The sequence below is a fragment of the Dipodomys spectabilis genome, unplaced genomic scaffold, assembly GCF_019054845.1.
Source record: "Dipodomys spectabilis isolate Male_0828 unplaced genomic scaffold, ASM1905484v1 ptg000009l, whole genome shotgun sequence".
NCBI lineage: Eukaryota > Metazoa > Chordata > Mammalia > Rodentia > Heteromyidae > Dipodomys > Dipodomys spectabilis.
In genome coordinates, this window is record NW_024870686.1 from 12,935,873 (window position 1) to 12,962,901 (window position 27,029).

Consider the following 27,029-nt stretch of genomic DNA (forward strand, 5'->3'; position numbering starts at 1 on the left):
GTTTTCTGGTGGTTAATTGGAGATAAGAGTTTCACAGACTTTCCTTCCTGGGCTGGCTTTGAACTGTGATATACCAGATCTCAGCCTCCTTGAGTTGCTAAAATTACAGGCACCTGCCTTATTTTGCCTTTAGATTCAGATGTTTATCTCAGCTGAAAATCACTCATTCAAATTCTATCTAGAAAAGCTACAGGATAGAGGTAAAACATTTTATTTAGCATTATGGGACTTAATTTGAGTCCTTTTTATTATGAGTTGTCTCCTCACTAACTTTGTAATAACTTTGAACACTTACAAAAACTCACATCTATAAATTCTCAGCTCTGCTAACTGGCTATCAAAACACCTGCTAGGGTTGACATAAAAGTCAAAACGAGACCTATGAAAGAAGAATATCACCTAAATAAATATCCAAAAAATGGGTAGTATTTTATAGGTAGTAGGATCTTGGGTTGTGCCTAAGAGTTTCATCTCTATCCAAAGTCCTGAGTAAAAGCCCAAATTATACTATTTATGGTGTATGCAGTAGATTTGGCAATCTAATATCTGCAGAATTTTATATTAGTCAATGACATCCTACTCAATTTATAATTTCTTTTTTATTTTTGGGTCTGGTCATAGGGCCTGAACTCTGGGCCTGGGTGCTGTCCCTCAGCTCTTCAGCTCAACGCTAGCACTTAACCACTTGAACCACAGCACCACTTCTGGGTTTTTTCTTTTTGCTTATATGGTGCTGAGGAATCGAACCCAGGGCCTTATGCATGCAAGGCAAGCACTCTACCACTGAGCCACCTTCCCAGCCCCTCAATTTATAATTTCTTAAATGATGGCACATAGTTCATGGTTTCACTTCTTTCCTTTTTGGTACATTGTGAGCTCTTTATCACAGTTCTTTGTACACAAAAATTTAGTAAGTAAGCCGGGCGCTGGTGGCTCACGCCTGTAATCCTAGCTACTGAGGAGGCTGAGATCTGAGGATCGCAGTTCAAAGCCAGCCCAGGCAGGAGAGACTGTGAGACTCCTATCTCCAATAAACCACCAGAAAACCAGAAGTGGCGCTGTAGCTCAAGTGGTAAAGCACTTGCCTTGAGCTGAAGAGCTGAGGGACAGTGCCCAGGCCCAGAGTTCAAGCCCCATGACCAACAAAAAAAAAAAAATTCAGTAAGTAGCCAGGTATCAGTGGCTTACACCTATAATCCTAGCTACTTGGAAAGCTGAGATCTGAGGATCATGGTTCAAAGCCAGCCTGGGCAAGAAAGTCCATAATACTCTAATCTTCAACTAACCACAGGAAAACTGAAAGTGGCACTATGGCTCAGAGTGGTAAAGCACTAGCCTTGAGCCAGGGACAGGGGCCAGGCCCTGAGTTCAAGACTCACAACTGGGGCTGGGAAGGTGGCTCAGTGGTAAAGCGCTTGCCTTGCATGCCTGAGACCCTGGGTTCCATTCCTCAGCACCACATAAGCAAAAAGAAAAAAGCCAGAAGTGGCGCTGTGGCTCAAGTGGTAGAGCGCTAGCCTTGAGCTGAAGAGCTGAGGGACAGCGCCCAGGCCCAGAGTTCAGGCCCCATGACCAGACCCCTCCCCCCCCAAAAAAAGACAACCAACCAATCAACCAACCAACGAACAAAAAGAATTAAGTAGTAATACAAACTACATTTAATTGGTAAATATTGCATATTTGATACACTGAAAATACATTCAGCAATACAGGCAAATTTTAAAAATGGAAAGTAGTATACATGATTGTCCCCGTCATACATGTCTATGTTTAAAATTGTTATTTTTTTTCAAATCATTTAAACCAAGATGAATTGCAGGAATGAAAGCCCAACATGAACACTAAAGAATATTTGCAATAAAGTCATTCGGTCTGATTTTCATGACTACAGATTTCAAAGAATACCACCATCCATGCCAAGTGTACCAGACAATCCCACTGTCGGTTTGGGCTGTGTAGGAGCCTTGGTAGTATATGCCATTCAGATTTGCAGAGTGACACCTGGTGGGAAAAAAAGAGATAACACTCAGCATGAAAAAAGAGGAGAGGAGAGGAGAGGAAAGGAGAGAGGAGGGGAAGGGAGTAGGGGAGAGGAGAAGAGAGGGAACGGGAGGGGAGGGGAGAAGAGGGGAGAGGAGAAGTCTTTGCAAACTGTTTACCTTACTAGCAAATGACCAAAACTTGTAAACTATAACATTTGACATTTCTTAAACAATCGAATATATTTCCCCAAAGAGGGAAATTTCAAGAAACATAGTTTTTTATGTGCCATAACAAATCTGAAGATCCAATTGGGCCACTTGTAAAGTCTCTGGAAAAACCTAAGCATTTCCATTCTCAAAAGCTTTTATTTTTGTATTTATTTATTTATTTGGGGCCAGTCCTAGGGCTTGAACTCAGGCCATGGGTGCCATCACTGAGCTCCATTGCTCAAGGCTTAGTGCTGTATCACTTGAGCCACAGCTCCACTTCTGGCTTTTGGGTGGTAGATTGGAGGTAAGAGTCTCATAGCCTTTCCTGCTCTAGGTGGCTTTGAACTGTGATCCTCAGAACTCAACCTCTGAGTAGCTAGGATTATAGGTGTGAGCCATTGGTTCCTGGCCCCGATCGCTTTTAAACAAAAAAGAAAGAGAAGCAAAGAAAAGGGACCTTGAGGCCTCCCGTCTTATATTCTCCTGATCAGAGCAGTGGCACCTTTGTGTCCTGATTAGGAAAGCAGATGTGGGGCAAGGCCTCTGCTGCCACTTCTCTGGTTTATTTGCCCTCTGAGGTTCATCAGTGCTGCCAAGATGTGACTTTTGCAATTCAAACTACCTTCCTTCTTCCTCTTCAAATCCCTAGCATATCAATTATGTCAATCTCAAAAGTTAAGCAAGCAAAGCCTAAACCATTAAAAATTTTCCTAACCATCAACTAACAATCTGTCTGAGTTGTTAATTTTTAACATACATTACACCAATCTGTAGATTTATTAGGTTATCATAAAGTTCTTTAAATGATCCTCTTCCTGGTTTGAAGTCTGAACATGTATTTGTCTTTGGTATATATGCATTATAAGAAATCTGTGATTATTTTCTGTATTGCATTATTGTGATACTAGCATACATTTCTTTATTTAAGTGATTTAAAATGTCAAGACATTAGGGTGTAAGAGGACTATTCACAAGGTAAAAATCTATAGAACCCTCAAAATAATGAACCAAAAAAAGGACATAATTCAAGCCAGGCACTTGTGGCTGGCTCATGTCTATAATCCTAGCTGCTCAGGGACAGTGCCCAGGTCTGGAGTTCAAGCACCAGGCCTGGAGCACACTCATGTGTGGGTGCACGCACATGCGTGCGCGCGCGCACACACACACACACACACACACACACACACACACATACACACTACAAAAGCACATAATTCATCCATAAATGCAGAATGGCTGACTGAATCATTTAGCTTAGTAATTTGCTTTTTATTGACTGTCCCGGAAGTCCTCGTAATTTAAATGGTGTCACTAACTACTAAACTTGTGACATTTAAGAACCTATTGTGAGCCGGGCGCTGGTGGCTCACGCCTGTAATCCTAGCTACTCAGGAGGCTGAGATCTGAGGATCGCGGTTCAAAGCCAGCCCGGGCAGGAGAGACCGTGAGACTCCTATCTCCAATAAACCACCAGAAAACCGGAAGTGGCGCTGTAGCTTAAGTGGTAGAGCGCTCGCCTTGAGCTGAAGAGCTGAGGGACAGCGTCCAGAGTTCAAGCCCCACGACCGACAAAAAAAAAAAAAGAACCTATTGTGTTTTTATTGTTTTGGTATGTAGTCATGGGGCTTGAACTCTGGGCTTGGTTGCTGTCCCTCAGCTCTTCAGTGCTCTATCACTTGAGCCACAGTGCCACTTCCAGTTTTCTGAGTGGTTTATTGGAGATAAGAGTCTTATGGCCTTTCCTGTCCAGGCTGGCTTTGAACTGTGATCCTCAGATCTCAGCCTCCTGAGTAGCTAGGATTACAGGTTTGAGCCACCAGCGCCCCGCTCCTATTGTGTTTTAAAATAACAGAAAGAAAGCCAGGCACTTGTACCTGTAATCCTAGATACAGGAGGCTGAGATCTGGGACCATGGTTCTAAGCCAGCATGGGCAGCAAAGTCATGAGACTGTTATCTCCAATAAACCACCAGAAGACCGGAAGTGGTGCTGTGGCTCAAGTGGGAGAGAGCTCACATTGAGCTGAAGAGCTCGGGGACAGTGCCCAGGCCCTGAGTTCAAGCCCCGTGACTGAGAAATAAAATGAAGTAACAGAAAGAGCCATCACCTGTGGCTCATCTGTAATCTTAGCTACTCAAGAGATTGAGATTTGAGGATTGAGCTTCACAGCCAGCCAAGGCAGGAAAGTCTGTGAGACCTTTATCTCCAATTAACCAGCAAAAATCCACAAATGGAGCTGTGACTAAGTGAAAAAGCTAAGTGACAGTCCCCAGGGCTAAGGGACAACACCCAGACCTTGAGCTCAAGCTCCAGTATCAACACACACAGAGAAAAAAATGTATGTTGAGCCTTCAGGATCAATATTTTAGCATTTTATATAGAAATGTCTACTACATATACTTTTATATTTGGTCGTGATGTGAACTCTAATAGGAAGCAGATTGTATTGTCACTTAGTGTCCTGAGACCACCAAATTTCCAGCATCGTTCAGTTTCTGTAACAGCCTGGACATGGCATGACATTGAGGAACAGTTTGTGCCTCTTTGGTAAAGAAGAAGCATGAAAAGACTACAAAGCAGAGAAGACAGAAATGCTCTGTGCTTGATTTGTTAACTGAGGAATAATTATGGAGTGTTAACAATACATGTAAACTAGAACTGCAGGACATGGAGAGCAAAGTAAAGAAGAAAATATAGTGAGAATGATAGGTAAACTATAGTACTAGCATCGAGTAAGGTAGAAACACTGCTAACTTCCTGGAAAAAAAAAATCTACTTTCTCTTTGGCGTGTTTGATTTTTCGTAGGTAGCTCCTTTTCATTCTCCCTCCTGAATCCCCCCATCTTTATTGTCAAGCAAATCATTTACTTGCCTACATCAATATCTGCACCACTTTCTACTCAAGTGCAGCAAGCCAGCCAATTGGAACATGCTTTTGATCACATGTTGATAGTGGTGATTATTTTTGCATATGGGAATTCCGTTAAAAAAATCAAACAGATTGAGTTTATAATTTTATTCTATTTGTGCTTTTACTGGGGCTTAAACTCAAAGCCAAGAGATCTTGCTTAGTTTGTTTGTTTTTCTCAAGACTAATGCCCTACCACTTTCATCACACCTTCATTTCTGGCTTCTTGCTGGCTAATTGGAAATAAGAGTCTCTCAGAATTAGCTGGATGGCTTTGAACCTCTATCTTCAGATGGCAGCCTTCTGAGCAACTAGGATTACATGTATGAACCACCAGTGCCTGGCAAACTGATTGGTTTTTGTTGTTGTGGTTGTGCTGGTCCCAGGGCTTGTACTCAGTGTCTAGGCACTGTCCCTGAGCTTTTTTGCTTAAGGCTAGGACTCTACCACTTGAGCTATAGTTCTACTTCTGGCTTTTCTGGTAGTGAATTAGCAATAAGAGTTTCTTGGGCTTTCCTGCCTGGCCTGGCTTTCGACTGCAATTCTCAGATCTCAGCCTCCTGAGTAGCTAGGATCATAGGCACAAGTGACTGGTACCCAGCTCAGATTGATTTTTGATTGACTATTGATGGCTTTGTGAGTTATAGGTAAGTTTTAAATAATGCTAACTTTGAAGAACAAAGGAAAAAAAGAGGAGGATAAGGGAATGCGCACAAGGAAAGCCAACAGGGCAAAGATGATCACTTTTCATTTAGAAAGCTGGAAAAGAAATTTTGTTTCTCTGTCCTTTCTCTGTAAAGGAACTATATTCCAGTTCCTTCACAAGTAGCCAAACATTAAATTGACTCTAATTTAAAAGCCAGAAAAAGTATTATTTATGGGTTGTGTCAACACTGAGCATACCACACTAACACCAGCACGTAGCAGTAGTTATTGTCATAATGAGGATTTTCATAACTTGAAGAAAACCTAACATATGTCTGGCATATTCCAATCAATAGGGTAGAGAATTTCTAAAATGCTTGGAAAGTACTTACACTAAGACAAAGTAAGTGCAGAGATGGATGGTGGAATTTAAATGAATGGTTCTCAATTATATGGAAAATCTGACACCTCAGAAATACTCACCAAAGATTCCATAATGGAAAGTTTAAATGTCCAAGTGTTTTGGCATGGCTCCTGTCTTCTTATGAGAAAACGTTCAGAGCTCATGCACTGTCTAACAAGTGGTGCACATCTGCTTTGCAGACACAATAGGCTTACTAGATCACTTTTAAGAGAAGATTTTCTGCATGAAGTTTCCATTCCTTCCTGAGTTCTGTGATTATAATAAAAGGAGTTGTCTGGAACCCATCTAGGTTAAAGGAATCAGAGTTATTTGGCTAAGAGAAGAGAAAATACTGAGGAATGCAATAAATAGCCTCTCATTCAGTGCTTGAAGAATAATTTTGGAAAGAAATTACAATTACTCTATAGCCACTAAGAGAAAATCTGGCAATGCATAAGACTGTAGATTTCAAGTCCATAAAAGGAAGATCTTGCTGGGTGCTAATGGCTTATACCAGTAATCTTGGCTACTCAGGAAACTAAGACCTGAGAATCACAGTTCAAAGCCAGCCCAAGCAGGAAAGCCTGTGAGACTAATCTCCAATCAACAACAAAAAGCTGGAAATGGATCTGTAAGTCAAGTGGTAGAGTGCTAGCCTTGAGCAAAAAGTTCAGGGACAATACCCAGGATCTGAGTTCAAGCCCCAGGACTGGTATAAAGAAAAATAAAATAAATAAGTAAATGAAAGAAATGGAAGAACTTTGTACAGCCAAAAATGGAATAAGCTTGCTATAAAGTAATACTGAAATATTCAAAGTAAGTAGCCAAAAGTTCTGAATTGGGAGGTCTTGGATTCGGTGAATTAACAAAAGTCAGAATGAATGAAAAGAAGAATTGCACAGATAACAAAACAAAATGTAAAAATGACAATAACAATGGCTAAGATAGAAGAAGGGAAGCGCTAGTTGGTTTACAATAGGCCATGAATACTTTTCGTGGGTAGATAGGCTATCTTTTTGTATCAACTTCTATTTATATATCATCCGTAATTCAGTTGGCAAATACTCTTTGTGAAACCACTAATTTGTTTCTATGGCACACCTTTCAAACTTCAGTAAATGCGTATCATAAACAAAATATGTTTCACTGCTGAAGAATCCTAACAAGGGTAACTACTTAACTGACATTATATCATATATTATAATTAATGCCACAAGTGAAATATTACTAATGCTATTACAAGATTTTTTTTTTTTTTTGCCAATTGTGGGGCTTGAACTCAGGGCCTGAGCACTGTCTCTAAGTTTCTTTTGCTCAAGGCTAGCACTCTACCGCTTGAGCCACAGCACCAATTCTGGCCTTTTCTGTTTGTGTGGCACTGAGGAATCAAATCCAGGGCTTCATGCAAGCCTTCTACCACTAAGCCACATTCCCAGCCAACAAGTATTTTTATAAAGCATCAAACCTGTTAAACCACCAGCCAGACTGATCTTCATCTGCACAATTCCCTTCATAATTATCGTTATCTCTGTCCCATGTGCTGAACTTCATTCTTTGGTGGCCAGCCCACCATTGCACCTCGGGGTGAAAATTTCCTGAGAGGGCATCTCCAGCTGTTCCAGAATACTCACCAATATTCAACTCATAGGAATTCTAGAAGAAATGAGGTAAGTTTCACTATCAGTGGCCATCATTTTACAAACAAGTTGTTTAATAAATAAAAACCAGGCTCTGTGTGTTGTAATTTCTTCTGACTTCAGAGTTATAGTGTGTATTTTCAGTATGAATTCATGAAAATTTTAATACCTTTTCATCTCCAACCTGGAAATTTTTATATTGTGCATAACGGCTCTTTTTTTCAAAATCTTCAAGGTCAATTTTTAAAGTGTAGTCTCCTGAAGAAAAAAAAAAACAAAACAAGAAATGGTAGTTCCTAAAATGCATAAAAGGAAAGGAGGGAAGGTAGGAAGGAAACAGAGAGAGGAAAGGAGGAAAGGAAGGTGGGAGAATGATCTATAATGTGCTTATTGATAAACTACATGTGTCTGGTTAGAGGTCCTGGAAGAAAACATAGTACATGTTAAGAAAAGTAGGAAAGAGGGAGTTGTTTGTGGAAATGAAGACTGAGAAACCTAAGCTTTACCTATTTGTTTAAGGCAATCATTTTTCTTCCCTTACTAAAACCTTGCTTTTAAAATTGAGATTTTAGCCTGGCGCTGGTAGCTCATGCCTGTAATCCTAACTACTCAGGAGGCTGAGATCTAAGGATCACAGTTTGAAGCCAGCTTAGACAAGAAAGTCCGTGAGACTCTTATCTCCAATTAATCACAGAAAAAGCTGAGAGTATTGCTGTAGCTCAAGTAGTAGAGCCCTAGCCTTGAGTAAAAGGAGTCCAGGGACAGCACTCAGGCCCAGAGTTCAAGCCCCAGGATGGGGGAAAAAAAATTGAGATTGTATTCAATATGAGTCTGAGTCTCTCTCTTCTTCCCTCCCTCTCTTTTGCTCTTTCTCTGTCTCTCCTTCCCATTTCCTCTTTCTTGCATATAAGCTTGTGAATGCACAGGAGACCAGGGATCTGGAACCTTGAGTTGAGTCTGGGAATAAGACAGACTTATATGTAATGAAATTGAGTGACATCTTGCTATAAATCTTTATGCACTTTCAAATTTTAAACAAATTTAGTGGTAAAATGTGGCCTACTAGCAAGAATGTTAAAATAGGGCTGGAAAGGTGGCTCAGTGGTAGAGTGCTTGCCTTGCATGCCTGAGGCTCTGGGTTTGATTCCTCAGTACCACATAAGCAAAAAAGCAAAAAGCCAGAAGTGGTGCTGGGGCTCAAGTGGTAGAGCGCTAGCCTTGAGCTGAAGAGCTGAGGGACAGCGCCCAGGCCCAGAGTTCAGGCCCCACGACTGGACCAAAAAAAAAAAAAAAAAGAATGTTAAAATATGTGTATGTGTGTGTGCATGTGCAATTTAAGGTATAAAATGAACATCCTGTATATTGCACAGATACATGGTAATATCCCATTGAAAACTCCTTATACAACTAGTGTATGTTAGGAAAAATTAATAAAATGCATGACATGTCATTGACTATTAACGTTTACCAATAATTTACAACTGGGCACCAGTGGCTCATGCCTGTAATCCTAGCTATTCAGGAGGCTCAGATCTGAGGATCATAGTTTGAAGCCAGCTCAGACACGAAAGTCTGTGAGACTCTTATCTCTAACCACCAAAAAGCCAGAAGAAGCTGTGGCTCAGGGGTAGCTTAGACCCTGAGTTCAAGCCTCAATATGGAAAAAAAATTCTAATGAAAGGATAGACTTCTAAAGAATCTTAATAGTTTAATAATTTTCTTAATCCAAATAATAGTAATAATAATAATCTTGATCTCAAAAATAAGTACTAATTTATTTATGTCATTTTTTTGGTGATATGTAGTCTCTAGTATTCAAGTTACTATATATCATAATATCAACACTGTTGCCTACAAGTAAAAGTACTGTTATTTTTTTTTCCTGGGACTATAAAAGATCAGCTAGCAAAATCTTTAAAACAACTCCAAGAAGATATAGGAATTTTGCTTCATTATCTGAAAACCTTCCTTTGATACTGGCTCATGAGATCAAGATAATGTTAGCATTAAATCATGTGAAATGGATGACATTGGAAAAGATTGCCAGAGATTGTAGAGGAATTTTGTACAAATGTTCTTGGTGGCACAAATAGGGATGACTATTAGAAAATACGATCAACAAACCTAAGTCAAAAGATATTTCTGAAGAGTTGATATCTGAATGTGAAAGCAGTTTTAGCATACTTAATCACTGATGTGCATATATTTGTACTTATGCATGATAAACACTAATACATGAGAGCTGGGCACTGGTGGATCATGCTTATAATCTTAGCCACTTGGGAGACTGAAAACAAGAAGAGAACAGTTTGAGGCCAATACAGGCAGAGACGTTTAAGAGATCTTTTCTTCACTCATAGCTGGACACAGTAGCATATGCTTCTTATCCTACACTACCCAGAAGGCTGAAAATAGGAACAAAAGTTCCCTCAATGGAAGGCAGCTGAATGTGGTGGCTTATGGCACATACCTATCATGTCAGTTATATCAGTAAGTCTAAAATAGGCAGGTACATGCTCAGGCAGGAAACCAGACCCTAGCTCAGAAAATAACAAGTACACAATAGGGCTAGAGGTGTGGCTCAAGTGGAAGTGTTCCTGTCTAGCAAGGGTGTGCCCAGAATTCAGATTCTGGCACCAACAATAATAATCATAATAGATGAAATGCATTAACTCTGAGCTGTTTATGTGACTTGCTCTTTACTAGTAGAAGGAAAAAAATGACTCTGTGCCTGTTCTAAGCCTAGACCTCAAGAGATTTATGTGCTTCACTTTCTTACTGAAGCCCTGACTCTAATAAAAGGGCAAGTCCAGTCTAGCAAGCTGGGAAGTGAGACCATATGGAACAGCACTAAATATGTTCATCTGAGGCCCACTCAGAGCAGCCAGCCTCCCTCTGACCAGGATGCTGGCACAGAGTAGTGAGCCAGGCTAGCCAAAACCAGCAGAGCCCTGCCCTGATCAGCAAAACCACTCAGCTATTCTGTAGATTTATGAGAAGCAATCAATAGTGGTTATTTTGATGTCACTTTATTTCAAATGGGCTTGTTAACACCATATTATTGTCACCGTAGATAACTGATATACGATATGTCATTTTCATTCATTTAAAATTATTGAGAATGATCATGACATTAAATTTCCCTTTAAGAAATAGAAAATATGCCAAGCATTGGTGGATCATGCCTATAATCCTAACTACTCAGAAGCCTGAGATTTAAGTATCCAGTTCAAAGCTAGCCCAGGCAGGAAAGTCCATGGAATTCATATCTTCAATTAACCACCAAAAAGCTAGAAGCAGAGCTGTGGCTCTGTAGGAGAGCCCTAGCCTTGAGTGAAAACGCAAAGGGCCAGCAATCAAACCCCATTACACACATACAGAGAGAGAGGGGCAGGGGAGAAATAGAAAATATATATGAGCAAACAATCCTTTTCCCATCCAGTTTCAGTTTCTTTTTATTCTCCTTCTTAGTTTTAAGTAGCCACATTATACAAAAGGAAATTTTGCTAAACAGGTATTTACACCATCTGCAAATCATGATGGTTATTGAATTAGTTCCATTGTCTGAATTCGTGGATGGCAGTTAAGTTTGTTTCTTTTGTATTTCAAATGAACTTGACATCAGACAACACGTACCTTGTGTTGTCAGTAGGTGAAGATTTTTATTACCCAGCCAATATTCACCATTTCTTCGGACAAAATTTCCAAAGCCATTTTCATAATCACTCCAGCCTCTAAGAAATTTTAAAACAAAGGATAATTTCAGCCAAAGTTAGTGTTAGCAAAATTGGAATAAACACCTGTAGAACCCAAGCTGCATTCTCTACCCCCAACCTCCAATGTTTTCTTAGTTCACTTCCAGTGAACTAAGTACTTATTTTTGTTGTTGTTGGTTGTGGAGCTTGAACTCAGGTGCTAGACACTGTCCTTGAGCACTTTTGCTCAATGTTAGTGCTCTACCATCTTGAGTCCCAATGCCACATACAGTTTTCTGGTGGTTTATTGGAGATAAAAGTCTCATGGGCTCTCCTGCTCAGGCTTCGATCCTCAGATCTCAGACTTCTGAGCGGCTAGGATTACAGTTGTGAGCCACCATCGCTAAGCCCAGTATTCTTACTTAGAGAACAAAAAATGAAAGTCTGTCCGACTAATGAACTTCAGATATGATAAGAAGGTTTAACTTATAATTCTCACATTTAGGACTGGGAATGTGGCTTAGTGGTAGAGTGTTTTCCTAACATGCCTGGGTTTGATTCCTCAGTACCACATATACAGAAAAAGCCAGAAGTGGCGCTGTGGCTCAAGGGGTAGAGCACTAGCCCTGAGCAAAAGAAGCTCAGAGACAGTGCTTAGGCCCTGAGTTCAAGCCCCAAGTCTGGCAAAAAAAAAAGAAAAAAATCTTACATTTATTACTCCAAATAAAGTCTAGTGACTAACACACCTGTTGAAGTTCTCACTGCCATCAGACCGTCTCTGAATTACAGTCCATCCTCCTCCATCAGACATATCACAATAAACAGAGAATTCTGCTGAGCTCCGAAGGGGTTTGATCTTGTAAAATCCACTGTTCTTAAATCCATCATTGAAAATCTCTGAGCAATCTGTTGGTGAAACAATGTAAAACTTTGTTATGAAAAGTTTTAAGAAAAGACTTAGTGTAAATAAAAGTCTTATTTCCTCTCCCAGGATTTGTCATCTGACTCTGTGGTATGACCAGGAGAACAAAATGAATGAAATAGTGATCATTGTCTTATTTTTGAATTTCATAAAAAGCAATTTAAAAACCAAATCACTTATATTCAGTTAATTATGGTATATTAAGAGAAATGTGTAGCTTTATTAGACAACATAGTGGAACTTATCTCTCTTATAAATCTAAAACTGAAAGTCAAAATGGAACACCAAACAAATAATTTAGTATTGGTTATCTTGACTTAAGAGTCCTATAAATCATATTGTTTTCAGTTCCTTCCCCCATTCCCCAAATTCCATTTTTCATTTGTCAGTTTTTGTTTTAAGTTCTTATAACCTGTCAGTTTTACCAGATATTTCATTTTTACTGGCCCACTGAAATGTCTAACAGTCCACACATTTGTGAATATTTTTGTTAGAAACTACAAGCCTCTGCTATTTCTTTCATCATTGTATTCTTCTTTGCCAGGGTATTTCTTTGGTCTTTGAAATAAAACAGTTATCAGTTTGTCACCAAAAAGTAATATTAGTTCTTATGCTACTTGAGAGTAGGAAAATTAACTTGGCATTCAAGATTGATCTGTGCAGATTTAAGGAATATGGCTAAGCATTATTTAGAAAACCAGGAGGCCATGTTGTAGGGTGACTGAACTAGTGGGCAGTATAAAAAGGTAGTCTCAAGAATAACCAGCCAGGGGCTGGGAAGGTGGCTCAGTGGTAGAGTGCTTGCCTTGCATGCATGAGGCCCTGGGTCGATTCCTCAGCACCACATAAGCAAACAGCAAAAAGCCGGAAGTGGTGCTATGGCTCAAGTGGTAGAGTGCTAGCCTTGAGCTGAAGAGCTGAGGGACGGTGCCCAGGCCCAGAGTTCAGACCCCAATAACCGGACCCAAAAAAAAAACCAGCCAGAGATTTTTTTTCCCCCATTCTGGGCTTGAACTCAGGGCTTGGGTGCTGTCCCTGAGCTTCTTTGTGCTCATGGATAGCACTCTACCACTTGAACCACTTCTGGCTTTTTCTGAGTAGTTTACTGGAGATGAAAGTCTCACAGACTTTCTTGCATTGGGCTGGCTTCAAACAGCAATCCTCAGATCTCAGTCTCCTGAGTAGCCAGGCTCCAGCCATAGATTTTAAGCAAAAACGCTTTAACATATCTTGCACATTTTTACTCTAATCATTTTTTTTTCTTGTTGGTCATGGGGCTTGAACTCTGAGCGTGGGTGCTGTGCTGTCCCTGAGCTCTTCAGCTCAAGGTTATCACTGTATCACTTGAGCCACAGCGCCACTTCCGGTTTTCTGGTGGTTAATTGGAGATAAGAGTCTCACTGACTTTCCTGCCTGGGCTGGCTTTGAGCTGAGATATCCTCAGATCTCAGCCTTCTGAGTAGCTAGGATTACAGGCATGAGCCACCAACGCCCAGCCACTCTAATCATTTTTATCAATTTCTTTTTAAAAAATCCCCAAATTAAATTATTTTAGTCTTATGGTGTGTTTTAAAATTCCTTCTTCCTTCCTATTCATTGCTTTCATGTCAAATTTTTCTTTTTTTTTTTTTTCTTTTTTTGGGGGTCCAGTCGTGGGGCCTGAACTCTGGGCCTGGGCGCTGTCCCTCAGCTCTTCAGCTCAAGGCTAGCGTTCTACCATTTGAGCCACAGCACCACTTCCGGCTTTTTTTTTCTTTTTGCTTATGTGGTGCTGAGGAATGGAACCCAGGTCCTCATGCATGCAAGGCAAGTGCTCTACCACTGAGCCACCTTCCCAGCCCTCATGTAAGATTTTTCTAGAACTGGTTTTTGTTGTTGCTATTACAGAAGGAAATAGACTGCATGTTAAAAAAAAATGAATGGGCAACAGGAAAAAAAAAAAAAGCCAAAGAACTTTATTCATTTTCCAATGCCCTCACAAGACTAAGATCAATCCTATATTACTCTGGTAAGATGTTCATCTTTGTAAGAATTTAGAGTTGATTCATGTATTTATTTTCAGAGGTCAAAAGCATAATGCTTTTTATAGATGCTGGATTAAAAAATGGACCCTCTTTGAGCAACTATGCAAGAAGAAAAGCAGGGGAAAAAAGAAAAAAATGATTTCAGGAAGCTAGCTCAATGTTATTAAAAAGCTGAAATCTTATAGCTAAATATTAACACTTTCATTAAAGTAAGCACCTTTTACCCCACTTAGAAAAAGGAACTCTTTTTTATTCTAATATTCACTCTCCAACCAATGAACTAAATAACAAAGACTCACTAAGTTTAGACTGTTTTCCAGGCAAATATGAAAATAATTAGCTATACCATTTGCCTTTGGAAAACTTCATGAATATAGGGATTTCTGCCAACATTTAGTATTTGTTTTTATTTTATGCCATCTGTGAGTTCGTTTGTTTTTTCATTTTTCCTTCTCAAAAAAAATTCCTTCTCCTCAGGAAAAAAAAAAGCCAGACACCACAGAAAAGTGACTGATTCCATGTTTGTTATAGTGAAAGTACAAGGACAACCTGGATTATCTGGCAACAATGTAAAGGATTGCTGTAAAGTAGAGTAAACATTTCAAAAGCAGAGAACTATTTTAATATCCACAAGAAAGGTTCAATGAAGAAAAGCCACACTCAAACAAACAAGAGAAAACCAAAAGCACCAACACATAAATACAAAGCAGAAAAGCACAAAACAAACTGGGTTCGGTGGTGCAGATCTGTCATCCTAATAATTGGGAGATAGAGACAGCAGGATATTGAGTTCCAGACTAGCCTGGGCTACATAGTGAGAACCTGTCTCAAAAGCAAAGCAAAATAAAATGGGGCTAAAAGGTGGCTCAAACTGTAGAGCACCTACCTTGTAAGTAGAAGTCCTGAGTCGAATCCTCAGGGCCCAAGATTGTATACATCGCCCCCCCAAAAGCAAAACACACTAGTATTTTTGCTGCCTGTTTGATTAATATAGAGTTTAAAAATATTGAGCTGGGTGCCAGAGTGGCTAACGCCAGTAATGTTAGCTCTTTAGGAGGCTGAGATCTGAGCATTGCAGGCAGGAAAGTCCATGTGAAGACTCATCTCCAATCAACCACTTGAAGAATAAAAGCGGTAGTGTGGGAAGTGGCACTGTAGCTCAAGCGGTAGAGCGCTAGCCTTGAGCTGAAGAGCTGAGGGACAGCGCTTAGGCCCAGAGTTCAAGCCCCACAACAGACAAAACAAAACAAATAAAAGTGGTAGTGTGCTAGCCTTGAGAGGAAAAAGCTCAGGGACAGGACCCAGGCCCTGACTTCAAGCTCTATGACTGAGAAAAAAAAATTACCTATATATTTAAAACTGTGATTTTCAAAATGTTGTGATCGGGGCTGGGAAGGTGGCTCAGTGGTAGAGCGCTTGCCTTACATCCATGAGGCCCTGGGTTCGATTCCTCAGCACCACATAAGCAAAAAAAGCTGGAAGTGGTGCTGTGGCTCAAGTGGTAGAGCACTAGCCTTGAGCTGAAGAGCTGAGGGGCAGTGCCCAGACCTAGAGTTCAGGCACCATGACTGGCAAAAACAACAACAACAACAACAACAAAAAAAAATGTTGTGATCCACTCCACCCCCACCCTTGAATAGGTGGGAGAAGGGCAAAGTTAGAAGAATTCTATATTTATGACACTATTAAAATTCAAGTACAGGTTTTTGGATATTTGCATAATACTAGAGTGAAGCCAGGGAATTCTGACTTCTGTGACAAATGCTGCATTAAACTGTGTGATGTGAATAGTTCTTGCAGAAAGCAAACAATGTTGGAAGGCTAAATGTTTAAGCCTTACAAAGAGGCACGCCAGCCTACTAAAAAGACTTTTTCTATTTTCTCTGAATGGTGGCTGAAGCTCAAAGTTGAGAACCAAAGGGAGACACTAAGTACCCTATACTTATTTTGTTTGTCTTTGGGACAGGGTCTCACTATGTAGCACAGACTAGCCTTGAGCTCACGACCCTCTTGGCCTCCTGAGCACATGCTTTCCCGTGCTTGGCACGGGAACATTCTTCATTTAAAAAGAAAGCCAACAGAGCAGCTGCCATTTCACAGAGGATGTTGGAACATGCTAGAACCATAGTCATCATCCACCCACCCCATGCAATTTAAGAAAGCTAGGGGGAGAAAGGAAGTATGTTATTTGGCAATAGCATTATTCTTTGAGATGGAGGGAGTGACTTTTTTGGGATAATCTTTCCTGCTAGGGTCATTTGAAACATGATGTTAGCTGGTATTGATGTTTATGTGACCGTGACAAAAGTTCCTAGACTTACTGAATTTTGATTTCTGTCTCGGCTAAGCCAGATCAAATGCTTTCTGAAACTCCACTTCTGTGTCTGAAGCAAGGGAGAGAAGACCTGGTCATGCCCTAGATAATAGACATTCACTGACTACTTCTTTGGAGTTAAAAGATATCTCATTAGACCCTCAAAACAAATGCTTCTGTTCCATTTTACCAATAAGGACTATAAGACACATAAGTGTTAATGAATGTGCGAGAGACCACAACTAGCAAGATAAGCAATGGGACTTTGAAACCAGACTTCCAAGTCTACACCCTAACCTGTCTCATCCTGCCTCCAGAGGCTGCCATGAGGTCTGAAGTCACAGCACAACCATCAGTCTTGGTTGGCTGAACAGATGTGATGCCAGATGGTTGAGATTTATTACCAATGGATGGGAATTTGGCACAGGAATCTTTTAATTCATAACCCAATCATACCTATGGCTCTAAAAAGATACCATTTAGTAGCTGGGTGGCTCATGCCTTGCATGCATGAGGCCCTCAGTTCCATTCCTCAGCACCACATAAGCAGAAAAGCTTGAAGTGGCACTGTGGCTCAAGTGGTAGAGCGCTAACCTTGAGATGAAGAGCTGAGGGACAGTGCCCAGGCCCAGAGTGCAGGCCCACGACTGACAAAAAAAAAAAAAGATACCATTTAATTATACAGGATTTTTACACAGCGTATAATAATAGTATGTATTGTTTGTACAAATAGCTAGGTTGTATGTAATTAGATGTTTGTTACCATGCAACAAATTACATTTCAACAAATAACTAATTTAGTAAAAATACAGCAACTTGTAAATGAAAACGAGGGAATTTATATCTACACAGATACTATGTGTTTTTTTTTTCAAGTCAAGCTTCATAAACATAAACATGTGAACAGGATCTTATATCTTATATATTATTTCATAGTATATATACTACATGCTCAACAAAGGGTCTGGAGTTTTAGGTTCTAAGACTTATGATGATTAGTTACACAGTCCTAGTAACAAATACCATATTGTCTGCATCCTACCATTACCTAACCCATTAAATTGGTGTTTGATTATCCTATCTGTCATAATATAACCATCAGCTGACCATAGATTTAGGTAACGTGTGGGCTAAAAATACAAGGATTTTTTTTCTCTTACAAGTCTGGACCTTATTCAAATTTATTAACAAATTCTAAGAGCTAAAAATCCTTACAGTCTAAAACCTAGACAAAACAGGAGTTAAATATTTAGAACTAGAAAAGGTAATGTATCTTTAAATCTATAAGCACCTCTCAGAATTACTGCTTTGTGTGTGTGTGTGTGTGTGTGTGTGTGTGTGTGTGTGCATGCGTGTGTGTGTGTGTGTGTGCATGCGTGTGTGTGTGTGTGTGTGTGTGTGTGTGTGCATGCGTGTGTGTGGGGGGGGGGTATTCTGGGGCTTGAACTTAGGGCCCAGGGGACTGTCCTTTGTGGGTTTTTTGGGGTTTTTTTTGGTCAAGCCCAGCATTCTACCACTTGACCCATTACTGCTTTCCACTTTTTGGTAGTTAATTAGAGATAAGAGTCTCACCTACTCTCCTGCTGTCTTTGAACCTGGAACCTCAGATCTCAGCCACTAGATTATAGGCATGGGTGCCCAGTTTGCTTCATTTTTCCTGAGTAGATTCCTGTCTGAATTATAATCAAGCCCCCAAATTTCAACCAATAAAAATGGTAGCATACAGAACTACTACCACAGGAACCATCTGAAAGAAGGAAAGTCTTCCTCACCTGCATTCTTTTTTTTTTTTTTTTTTTTCAGGAAAATGCTATACTTAGACGTTTATTGTAAAGTACACATATCAAGATCAGACAAATAAAGAGGCACATAGGGTAATGATTAGAAGGGTATCAAATTCAGAGCTTTTGTTTCCTTACTTTGTAGACATCTACATTTGTAAATCCATATTGTAGATCCATATTGAGGATTGATATTTTATTATGAGGGCATGATTAATCCATCTCAATCTCCAGTTCCTTTCCCTACCCAGAGATAAAGTTGACTCCACAATTCTAACTCCGATTAAATAGTTTGTCTTCATGTTCACCAGGTCCTATCCTGAATCTTTTTTTTTTTTTAATTTAATTTAATTTTATTTGTGAACATACTGTACAGAAGGGTTACAATTACATGGGCAGGATAATGCGTACATTTCTTACCAAGCATTGCAGCCTCCTCCTTTGGTTTACCCTTCACATCCCTTTCCATCCTTCCCCCTCCCCCCCAATCCCAATCCTTCTCCTTCCCCCCCCTTCCCCGCCCCCCCCCCCCCCCGCACCGACGTTGTAAAGCTCGTTTTGGACATGACAACTTGTACTTCTCATTGTTGCAACAGTCCACCTGTATCCTTAAACAACTGGTTTTTCCCCATCTCCTCCACAAGTTATACTGACATCAAATATAGTGAAAGCAGGGGTTATACTGTGGGGGAGGGACATACAAAGCAACAAAGAGGTAATCTTATAAATGTGTTAGAAACACATGCATGAAAGTAAAAACATTAAAATACATATCTAAGGGTTCATTTTCCTGACATCACATTATCTGACCTTTTCCGCTTGACTCATCTCACCTGCATTCTTAGTTCATGGGAAGAAATTTGGTGAAACTTGGTTCTGGTCTTGACTGTTCTCAATCACACCCAACAGTAAAAACACAAATCATCTTGTTCTGTAGGGAGGTACATTTAATTGGCCTGGAGGGGGACTGAGGCATAGTTTATAGATAATTCTCCATGGATGAAGTACATTTCTACATGTCTGGCCAGCAGAGTTTATGTGCTGAACTATCTTTAAAATGATATTTGTATAGTAATCAGCATTGGAAAATAGAATTAGTGTCTCTTTTTGAAAATGACAGTAGTTTTATTTTCTGCTCATTCAAAATAAAACAATATCTCCCTCTGTGGCAAAGACTGGGTATCTTTGCTTGTAACCCATTATAAAACATTGGGTGGAGATGAGAGGGAGGGAAGGGAACAGAAGAGACACTGTATGAAAGAAAATGTACTCATTACCTGACTCATGTAATTGTCACTCCTCTGTACCTCACCTCTATAATAACAATAAAGTAAATTAGGAATAAAAATTATGGTTCCCTAAACTTAACACTGCCAGCTATAATGCGGCCCAATGTCTGCCGAGCTGGGCTCTTGGTATTTGAGAACAAGGGACATTGCTACAACCCCAAAGCTCATGTCTCTCATTCAGGAGTCCATATCTTCTGCTAGAATCCTTGCAGAATAACTCATTAGCTTCCAAACAGAGAAAAATCTCAACCCTTCATAGTTCTTGTTAGGCATCAACATTGTAAAAAGTCCCTGCGTGCTTCTCATGAGTAGCCTTGGCCTAGAATCACTGTCTCCAAGAGTATTTACTGACACTGCTTTCTTTTAGATTGACGTTCTTACCTGTCTTTCACGGCATTGCCTAATCTCCACAGTAATTCTCTTCCTAGGTTCCAATTCCTGTTTCTTTGTCCATCTTCTCCCTATCGCTACTGCTTCAGACAGAACATTCCCTTTATGTTCCCCAGGCTGTCCCCTGGCCCCTTTTTGTTCTTTGTGTCCAGACCTACAGCCATCCTTGCTCTATATTCATTGGTTCTACCACAGGCCAGGGGTAGCATTCAGATGCTAAGGGTCAAGATGCTGGGCAACAGAGGTTTTAGAACTCAGGAAAAAGGGTTTTAGCAGAAAGAGATTAAGATCATGGTAAAGAAAGACAAGGAAGAATTTTGTTGAAGCTATCATTCTGTAGTTCCCCAAATTCTTATATCATACACTAGTGTGTACAGAAGCACAAAATATATTTTATTCCTATAAGCTTGGCATCTCTTTGACACCTAAAATCTTTTAATTATAGTCAGATGTTTTCCAAGTTGTATTTGCTCTCGTTGTTTTTCCTATTTCTATGCGTTATCTTACTTTCATCCATAAGTATAAGGGTCAACTATTTTTTTTAAATATCCTGATGGTTAATAAGGAGGGAAAGTGAGTAAAATAAAATCTCAAACCTCATATACTGCCTAGATAATTGACCACAAGATACATTCATAAACAGAGAAATTACAACATGTTATGATAGTGCAGGAATAGACATATAAACAATGTGCTCTAGATAGCATTCCCTTTGTCTCCAAAAGTGACTTTGCTCTAAAAGAAGCCTGTTACATATCTGGAAAAAGTCAAGTGGATGTCTTACATGGAAAATAATGACATATGCATTGATGAGTGTAATATATTAACAATTCAAAATCATTTCATTTCTACAAGGGAAATATTGGCTTAATCAAAAGGAAAATAATTAAACCATAAAATATACATATCAACAAGTTACTCTCTTATGTTCCTAACAAGTGTGGTTCTTTTTCCTTTCTTGATCTCTTTTTGTACAGTATTCCCATATTTTCCATCTAGGATATGTTAGAGTTTCAGAAGTGAAAACTGGGTATGGTGGGGTGCATCTGTTCTCAGCTAATATAAGGCTGAGATAGAGGCTTTCTTGAGTCCGAGAGTTCAAAACCAGGCTGAATAATATAAAAAGACATCACCAGAAGAAACATGAAAACAAAACAGAGAAGATAAAATCTTACAAATATAACACACAAAGGAAAAGTTCACATATAAAAATTCACAATTAGCCGGGCTCTGGTGGCTCACGCCTGTAATCCTAGCTACTGAGGAGGCTGAGATCTGAGGATCGCGGTTCAAAGCCAGCCCGGGCAGGAGAGACCATGAGACTCCTATCTCCAATAAACCACCGGAAAACCGGAAGTGGCGCTGTAGCTCAAGTGGTAGAGCGCTTGCCTTGAGCTGAAGAGCTGAGGGACAGCGCCCAGGCCCAGAGTTCAAGCCCCACGACTGACAAAAAAAATAAAATAAAATAAAAATTCACAATTATCATTGGATACAATCAAAGTTTAAAAATCTATTTGCTGAGCTGGGAAGGTGGCTAGTGGTAGAGTGCTTGCCTTGCATGCATGAGGACCTGGATTCCATTCTGCAGCACCACACAAGCAGAAAAAGCCAGAAGTGGCACTATGGCTCAAGTGGTAGAGCCTTGAGCTGAGGAGCTGAGGGACAGCGCCCAGGCCCAGAGTTCAGACCCCATGACCGGCAAAAACAACCCCAAAACCTATGGTGCTGATTTCTTATGGAACTATCGAAATTCTCACATATTTAGCATTCATAGTAAACATTTCCTGTACTTAATACATAAACGTGTAACATAATGTAGAAGGTATTTAAAATTGACACAATGTCTTATGTTGCTTCTGACTAGAACAGAAAAAGGAGTCTTGGCAAGACTTTCCTGTAATTGCAGTGTTTCGAAGGCTGAGGCAGGAAGATTGTGAATTCAAGGCCAGCCCTAGTTACATAGTGAAACCTTTGTCTCAGAACAAACAAAAAAGGACTGATTCAAATGCCCACTACCATAATTGAATATGTATATGTGTGGCAGGTTATTGAAGCACTTAAAGAGAATCACTTCTGACCTGCATATTGCCTCTTGCCTCCAATGTCAATGACGGTATTCTCCTGTACTTTATCAAGGAACTGGACTTCCTTCTCATGCAAAAGCTGCCCAATTGTGACTTGCTGCAGTTTGACTCGGGTTTCCAGTTGGTGTACCTGGGATCTGAGTCGTGCCAGCTCCTGGGAACAATTTTCCAGAGCCTGCAAAGCAATGAACATCTCATTTTCATGGGAAACAAAAGCTGCTAATAATATCAATAAATCAACGATTGCATTTTGTCTCCAACTGACCTATTGCAGAATATTATCCCAGCCAGAAAGTGGCTTGAAATGTTCTCATACTATTTACTATTTGAAGAATAAGGCTCACGCCTGTAATCCTAGCTACTCAGGAGGCCGAGATCTGAGGATTGCCTTTCAAAGCCAGCCTGGGCAGGAAAGACTGTGAAACTCTTATCTCCAATAAACCACCAGAAAACTGGAAGTGGAGCTCTGGCTCAAGTGGTAGAGCACTAGCCTTGAGCTGAAGAGTTGAGATTTGGTGCCTAGGCCCAGAGTTCAAGCCCTATAACTAACATACACACAAAAAAAGAATAAAATAATAATCAGAATGGCTCTGATAAGAACTTTATATTTGTATTTTCATAATACAAATTAATGAGCTCAATCTTGAGAAGAAGAATTGGTTTTGAATGTCTGGAAGATAAGCGGAAACTGGCTTCCTCCCAGTTCATGAAGCCTATCTCAATCTCTGCATATCACCTCTGTGTATTCCAAACAGTAAAGGATTTTGTAGAAACGAATTGTATCATCAGTATGTCAAGCCCCTAAATAATTGAGTTGATTTGTTTTTTCTTTTGCCAGCTGTAGGACTTGAACTCAGGGCCTGGGCACTGTCCGTGAGCTCTTCTTACTCAAAGCTAATGCTCTACCACCTTGAGGCACAGCACCATTTCCAGTTTTCTGGTGGTAACTGGAGATGATAATCTCATAGACTTTCCTGCCCAGGCTGGCTTTGAACCACAATTCTCAGATCTCAGGCTCCTGAGTAGCTGAGATTATAGGCATGAGCCACCAGCGCCTACCAAAAAATGAGTTTGCTTTTGTAGCATTTGTATTTGTATTTGTAGTATTTGTAGATCTTAAAATGTAATTTAAACTTTATGCTATGTTTATAAGGGAAACTATGTTTATAAGGGGCACTCATATCCTCCAGTATCTCACATATTTAGCTGCTGTTGGAACTCTACTGAATTTGCTTTAATACTTTGTTTTTCCTTCCTTCTTTCCTTCTTTCCTTCCTTTCTTCCTTTCTTTCTTCCTTCCTTCCTTCCTTCCTTTCTTGTCGGTTGTGGGGACTGAACTCAGCCTAGGTGCTGTCTCTCAGCTCTTCAGCCCAAGGCTAGCCCTCTACCACTTGAGCCACAGCGCCACTTCTGGCTTTTTCTGCTTATGTGGTGCTGAGGTATTGAACCCAGGGCCTCATGGATGCAAGGCAAGCACTCTACCACTGATCTACCCTCCCAGCCCCATCATTCAGTTTATTATATCATTAATCTCTCGCTTCTCTCTTTCTCTCTCTATCTTTTCTCTCTCTTCTTCTCTCTCTCTCTTTCTTGCTCTATCTCTCTTCGTTTCAGACTTGGGTCTTGAACTTAGGGCCTAGGCAGTGTCCCTGAGCTTTTTTGCTCAATGCTAGTGCTCTACCACTTGAGTCACAGCTCTACTTTGCACTTTGGGTGGTTAAATGGATATAAGAATCTCACAGACTTTCTTACCCATGTTGGATTTGAACTGTCATCCTTAAGTCTTAGCTGTCTTAATAGCTAGAATTATGGACATGAGTCACCAACATTGCATGTGAAAGAGTCTAAGCTCATTTCTAATGTGATATCTGACTGAACAAAGCTCTCCAAAATAAAAGCAAATTTGGTAGATGAACTGTGGAGAGTTGCACAGATAGGTCTCCTAGGAGTAGCTATTGAGGCCGGGATGCTGCTTTAAAGATTCTTGCTTGTACTGAATTTGGGGAGAGCCCTTAGGAGTAGCAAAAGGGACTTCAAGACAAATTTTGTCAGTGCTTTGTGTATCTTTAAAAAAAAATTTTTTTGGGGGGGGGGGTCCAGTCATGGGGCCTGAACTCTGGGCCTGGGCGCTGTCCCTCAGCTCTTCAGCTCAAGGCTAACACTCTACCACTTGAGCCACAGTGCCACTTCCGACTTTTTTTTTCTTTTTGCTTATGTGGTACAGAGGAATGGAACCCAGGTCCTCATGTATGCAAGGCAAGCGCTCTACCACTGAGCTACCTTCCCAGCCCCTTTAAAAATTTTTAATAAGTTTTTATTTATTGTGAAAATACCATACAGAGGGGTTACAATTCCATGAGCAAGGTAATAAGCACATTTCTTATCAAGCATTGTTGCCGCCTCCTTTGTTTTTCCCCTACCATCCCTGCCCGCCCATCTCTAGGACTACACCTCCCCCCATTTTGCATATTTTAGGTATCTAATTTAAGGTAAAGCAAATAATTCAGATAATAAATTTCAGGATGACAAAAACTGAAAACTAAAGGTCAGAAGACAATGTATGAAAGGAAATATACGAATTATTTGACTCATGTAATTGTAATTGCTCTGTATATCATCTCTACATTAATAGTAAAGTAAATTATTAATATTTTTTAAACTCCTAAAACTAAAAGTCAGTTATGAGTACCACCGGGGTTCACACCTATAATCCTAGCTACTCAGGAGGTTGAGATCTGAGGGCAGTAGTTTGAAGCCACCCCAGACAAGAAATTCCATGAGACTCTTGTCTCCAATTAACCACCAAAGAGCCAAAAGTGGAGCTGTAGTTCAATGGTAGAGCACCAGCCTTGAGTGAAAAAGTTAAGGGACAACACCCAGATCCTGCAGTCAAGCCCTAGTACTAGTACCAAAACAAACAAACAAAAAACAAACTCCAAAAGCAATAAAAACCCTGAAAGTCATAACAATGGAACAGCTATAATAAAGGCCTCTCTTCATACCAAGCTCCAGTCACTGAATCCCATTTCCCCAGGATTTTTTCTTATTTTCTCCTTTAGCCTTTCATTTATCCTGAGAGGGTGGTTAGCTTAGCCTCCTTAGGTCAAATAGTGTACAAAATGGACAATAAGAGCATTTAGGGTGTCTAGATCCTGTGTTGCTTTGCAATAGTGGGGAAATTGATTATGATAATGTTAGACACAATGCACTGTGCAATTTAAAAATAACTGAAGGAATTACAGGCCAAGTATGTACAATCTTTGTGAAACTGCAGAAACTTTTTTTTTTTTTTTGTCTGGTTGTAGGGCTGAACTCTGGGCCTGGGCGCTGTCCCTCAGCTCTTCAGCTCAAGGCTAGTGCTCTACCACTTGAGCCACAGCGCCACTTCCAGCTTTTTTTTTCTTTTTGCTTATGTGGTGCTGAGGAATCGAATCCAGGGCCTCATGCATGCAAGGCAAGCACTCTACCACTGAGCCACCTTCCCAGCCCCTGCAGAAACTTATTTAAAATGTAGGATTTTTCTTTTTTTTCCAGCACTCTGAGTAAGTATTTTGTCCTTTCTGACTCATAATTGACATATTTATTGTGACTAATTTAAAATAATCTGGGTAATTTATACTAATAGTGCCCAATACAAATTATAAATATGACCAATTTAAAATTCTTGAGATTATAGTAACAAGGAAATAAGTCAGTGAATTTTTAAATATTGTACTCATTTGTAGTGAATACTGATATTTTCTTTTTTAAAAATGAAGTATTTGGTAAGTGTTGCTATGTGCCAAGTGATTACACGAACTCTTTTCCTTCTCCCTCCTTCCACCTTTAGCTTTTTTTTTTTTTTTGTATGTATGTGCCAGTCCTAGGGCTTGAACTTAGGGCCTGGGCACTGTCCCTGAGCGCTTTTGCTCAAGGCTAGCTAGCACTCTACTACTTGAGCCACAGCTCCACTTCTGGCTTTTTCTGGTTAATTGGAAAAAAGCACCTCTCAGACTTTTCCTACCCAGACTGGTATCTTAGCCTCCTGAATAGGTTGGATTATGAGTGTGAGCCACCAGAGTCTGACCACCCTTAGCTTTTTTTAGTGACAAGTTAATGTAAATTTTCTGCAAAAGAAAGAATCCAAGTCAAGGCAAGCATTATAAATACAATAAGCGTTTCACAATAAACTTACCCAGCTTTCCCTGCTTATTATCAGAGTTGTGGCAACAAGGACGAAAATGAGTATCTTCTCCATATTCTCCAGAAAGAACTGCAAGCAACAAAAATGAGTTCCTAAACATAATCAACTTTGAATTTTTCTGTGAGACCAGAGTTAGGTTCAGATTCAAGAAGCTTTAGGAGGTCAGATAAAGCTCCAGGTTAATCATCATCTGAAGACTACCGAGAAAATTCATCCAGATTTCCAGCCTTTGCCATACAAAGTTTTGCGGGGATAACCTCAACAGTACTGAGCTTTTAAGGACAAGGACATTACATATTAATACAGGGAACAATCCAAGAAGAGGATATCACCATTATCAATTTATACTCGCCAAACATTGGAGCATCCAAATACGTTAAGCAAATACTCTCAGACTTACAGAAAACAAAAAAAAAGATCCAAATACAATAATACTAGGAGACTTTAATACTCCATGCTCACCAAAAGACAGGTCTATCAACCAGAGGATTAGCAAAGAAGTCTCTGAATTAGATAATATCCCAAATGGACTTAACAGACATCTACAGAGTTTTCCACCTAAC

General features: G+C 40.0%; 1 protein-coding gene across 1 annotated transcript; it reads right to left on the reverse strand.

Moving 5' to 3' along the window:
* Window positions 1-1,822: 1,822 nt before the first annotated feature.
* Fgl1 (fibrinogen like 1) lies at window positions 1,823-26,520 on the reverse strand. The gene is made up of 7 exons (XM_042699774.1): window positions 26,458-26,520; window positions 22,278-22,458; window positions 12,226-12,385; window positions 11,421-11,518; window positions 7,954-8,042; window positions 7,613-7,800; window positions 1,823-2,001 (listed from the first exon to the last, which is right to left on the reverse strand). Exons 1-7 carry the CDS (start codon window positions 26,518-26,520, stop codon window positions 1,842-1,844), a joined length of 939 nt encoding a protein of 312 aa, XP_042555708.1. The 3' UTR covers window positions 1,823-1,841.
* Between the last annotated feature and the right edge of the window lie 509 nt (window positions 26,521-27,029).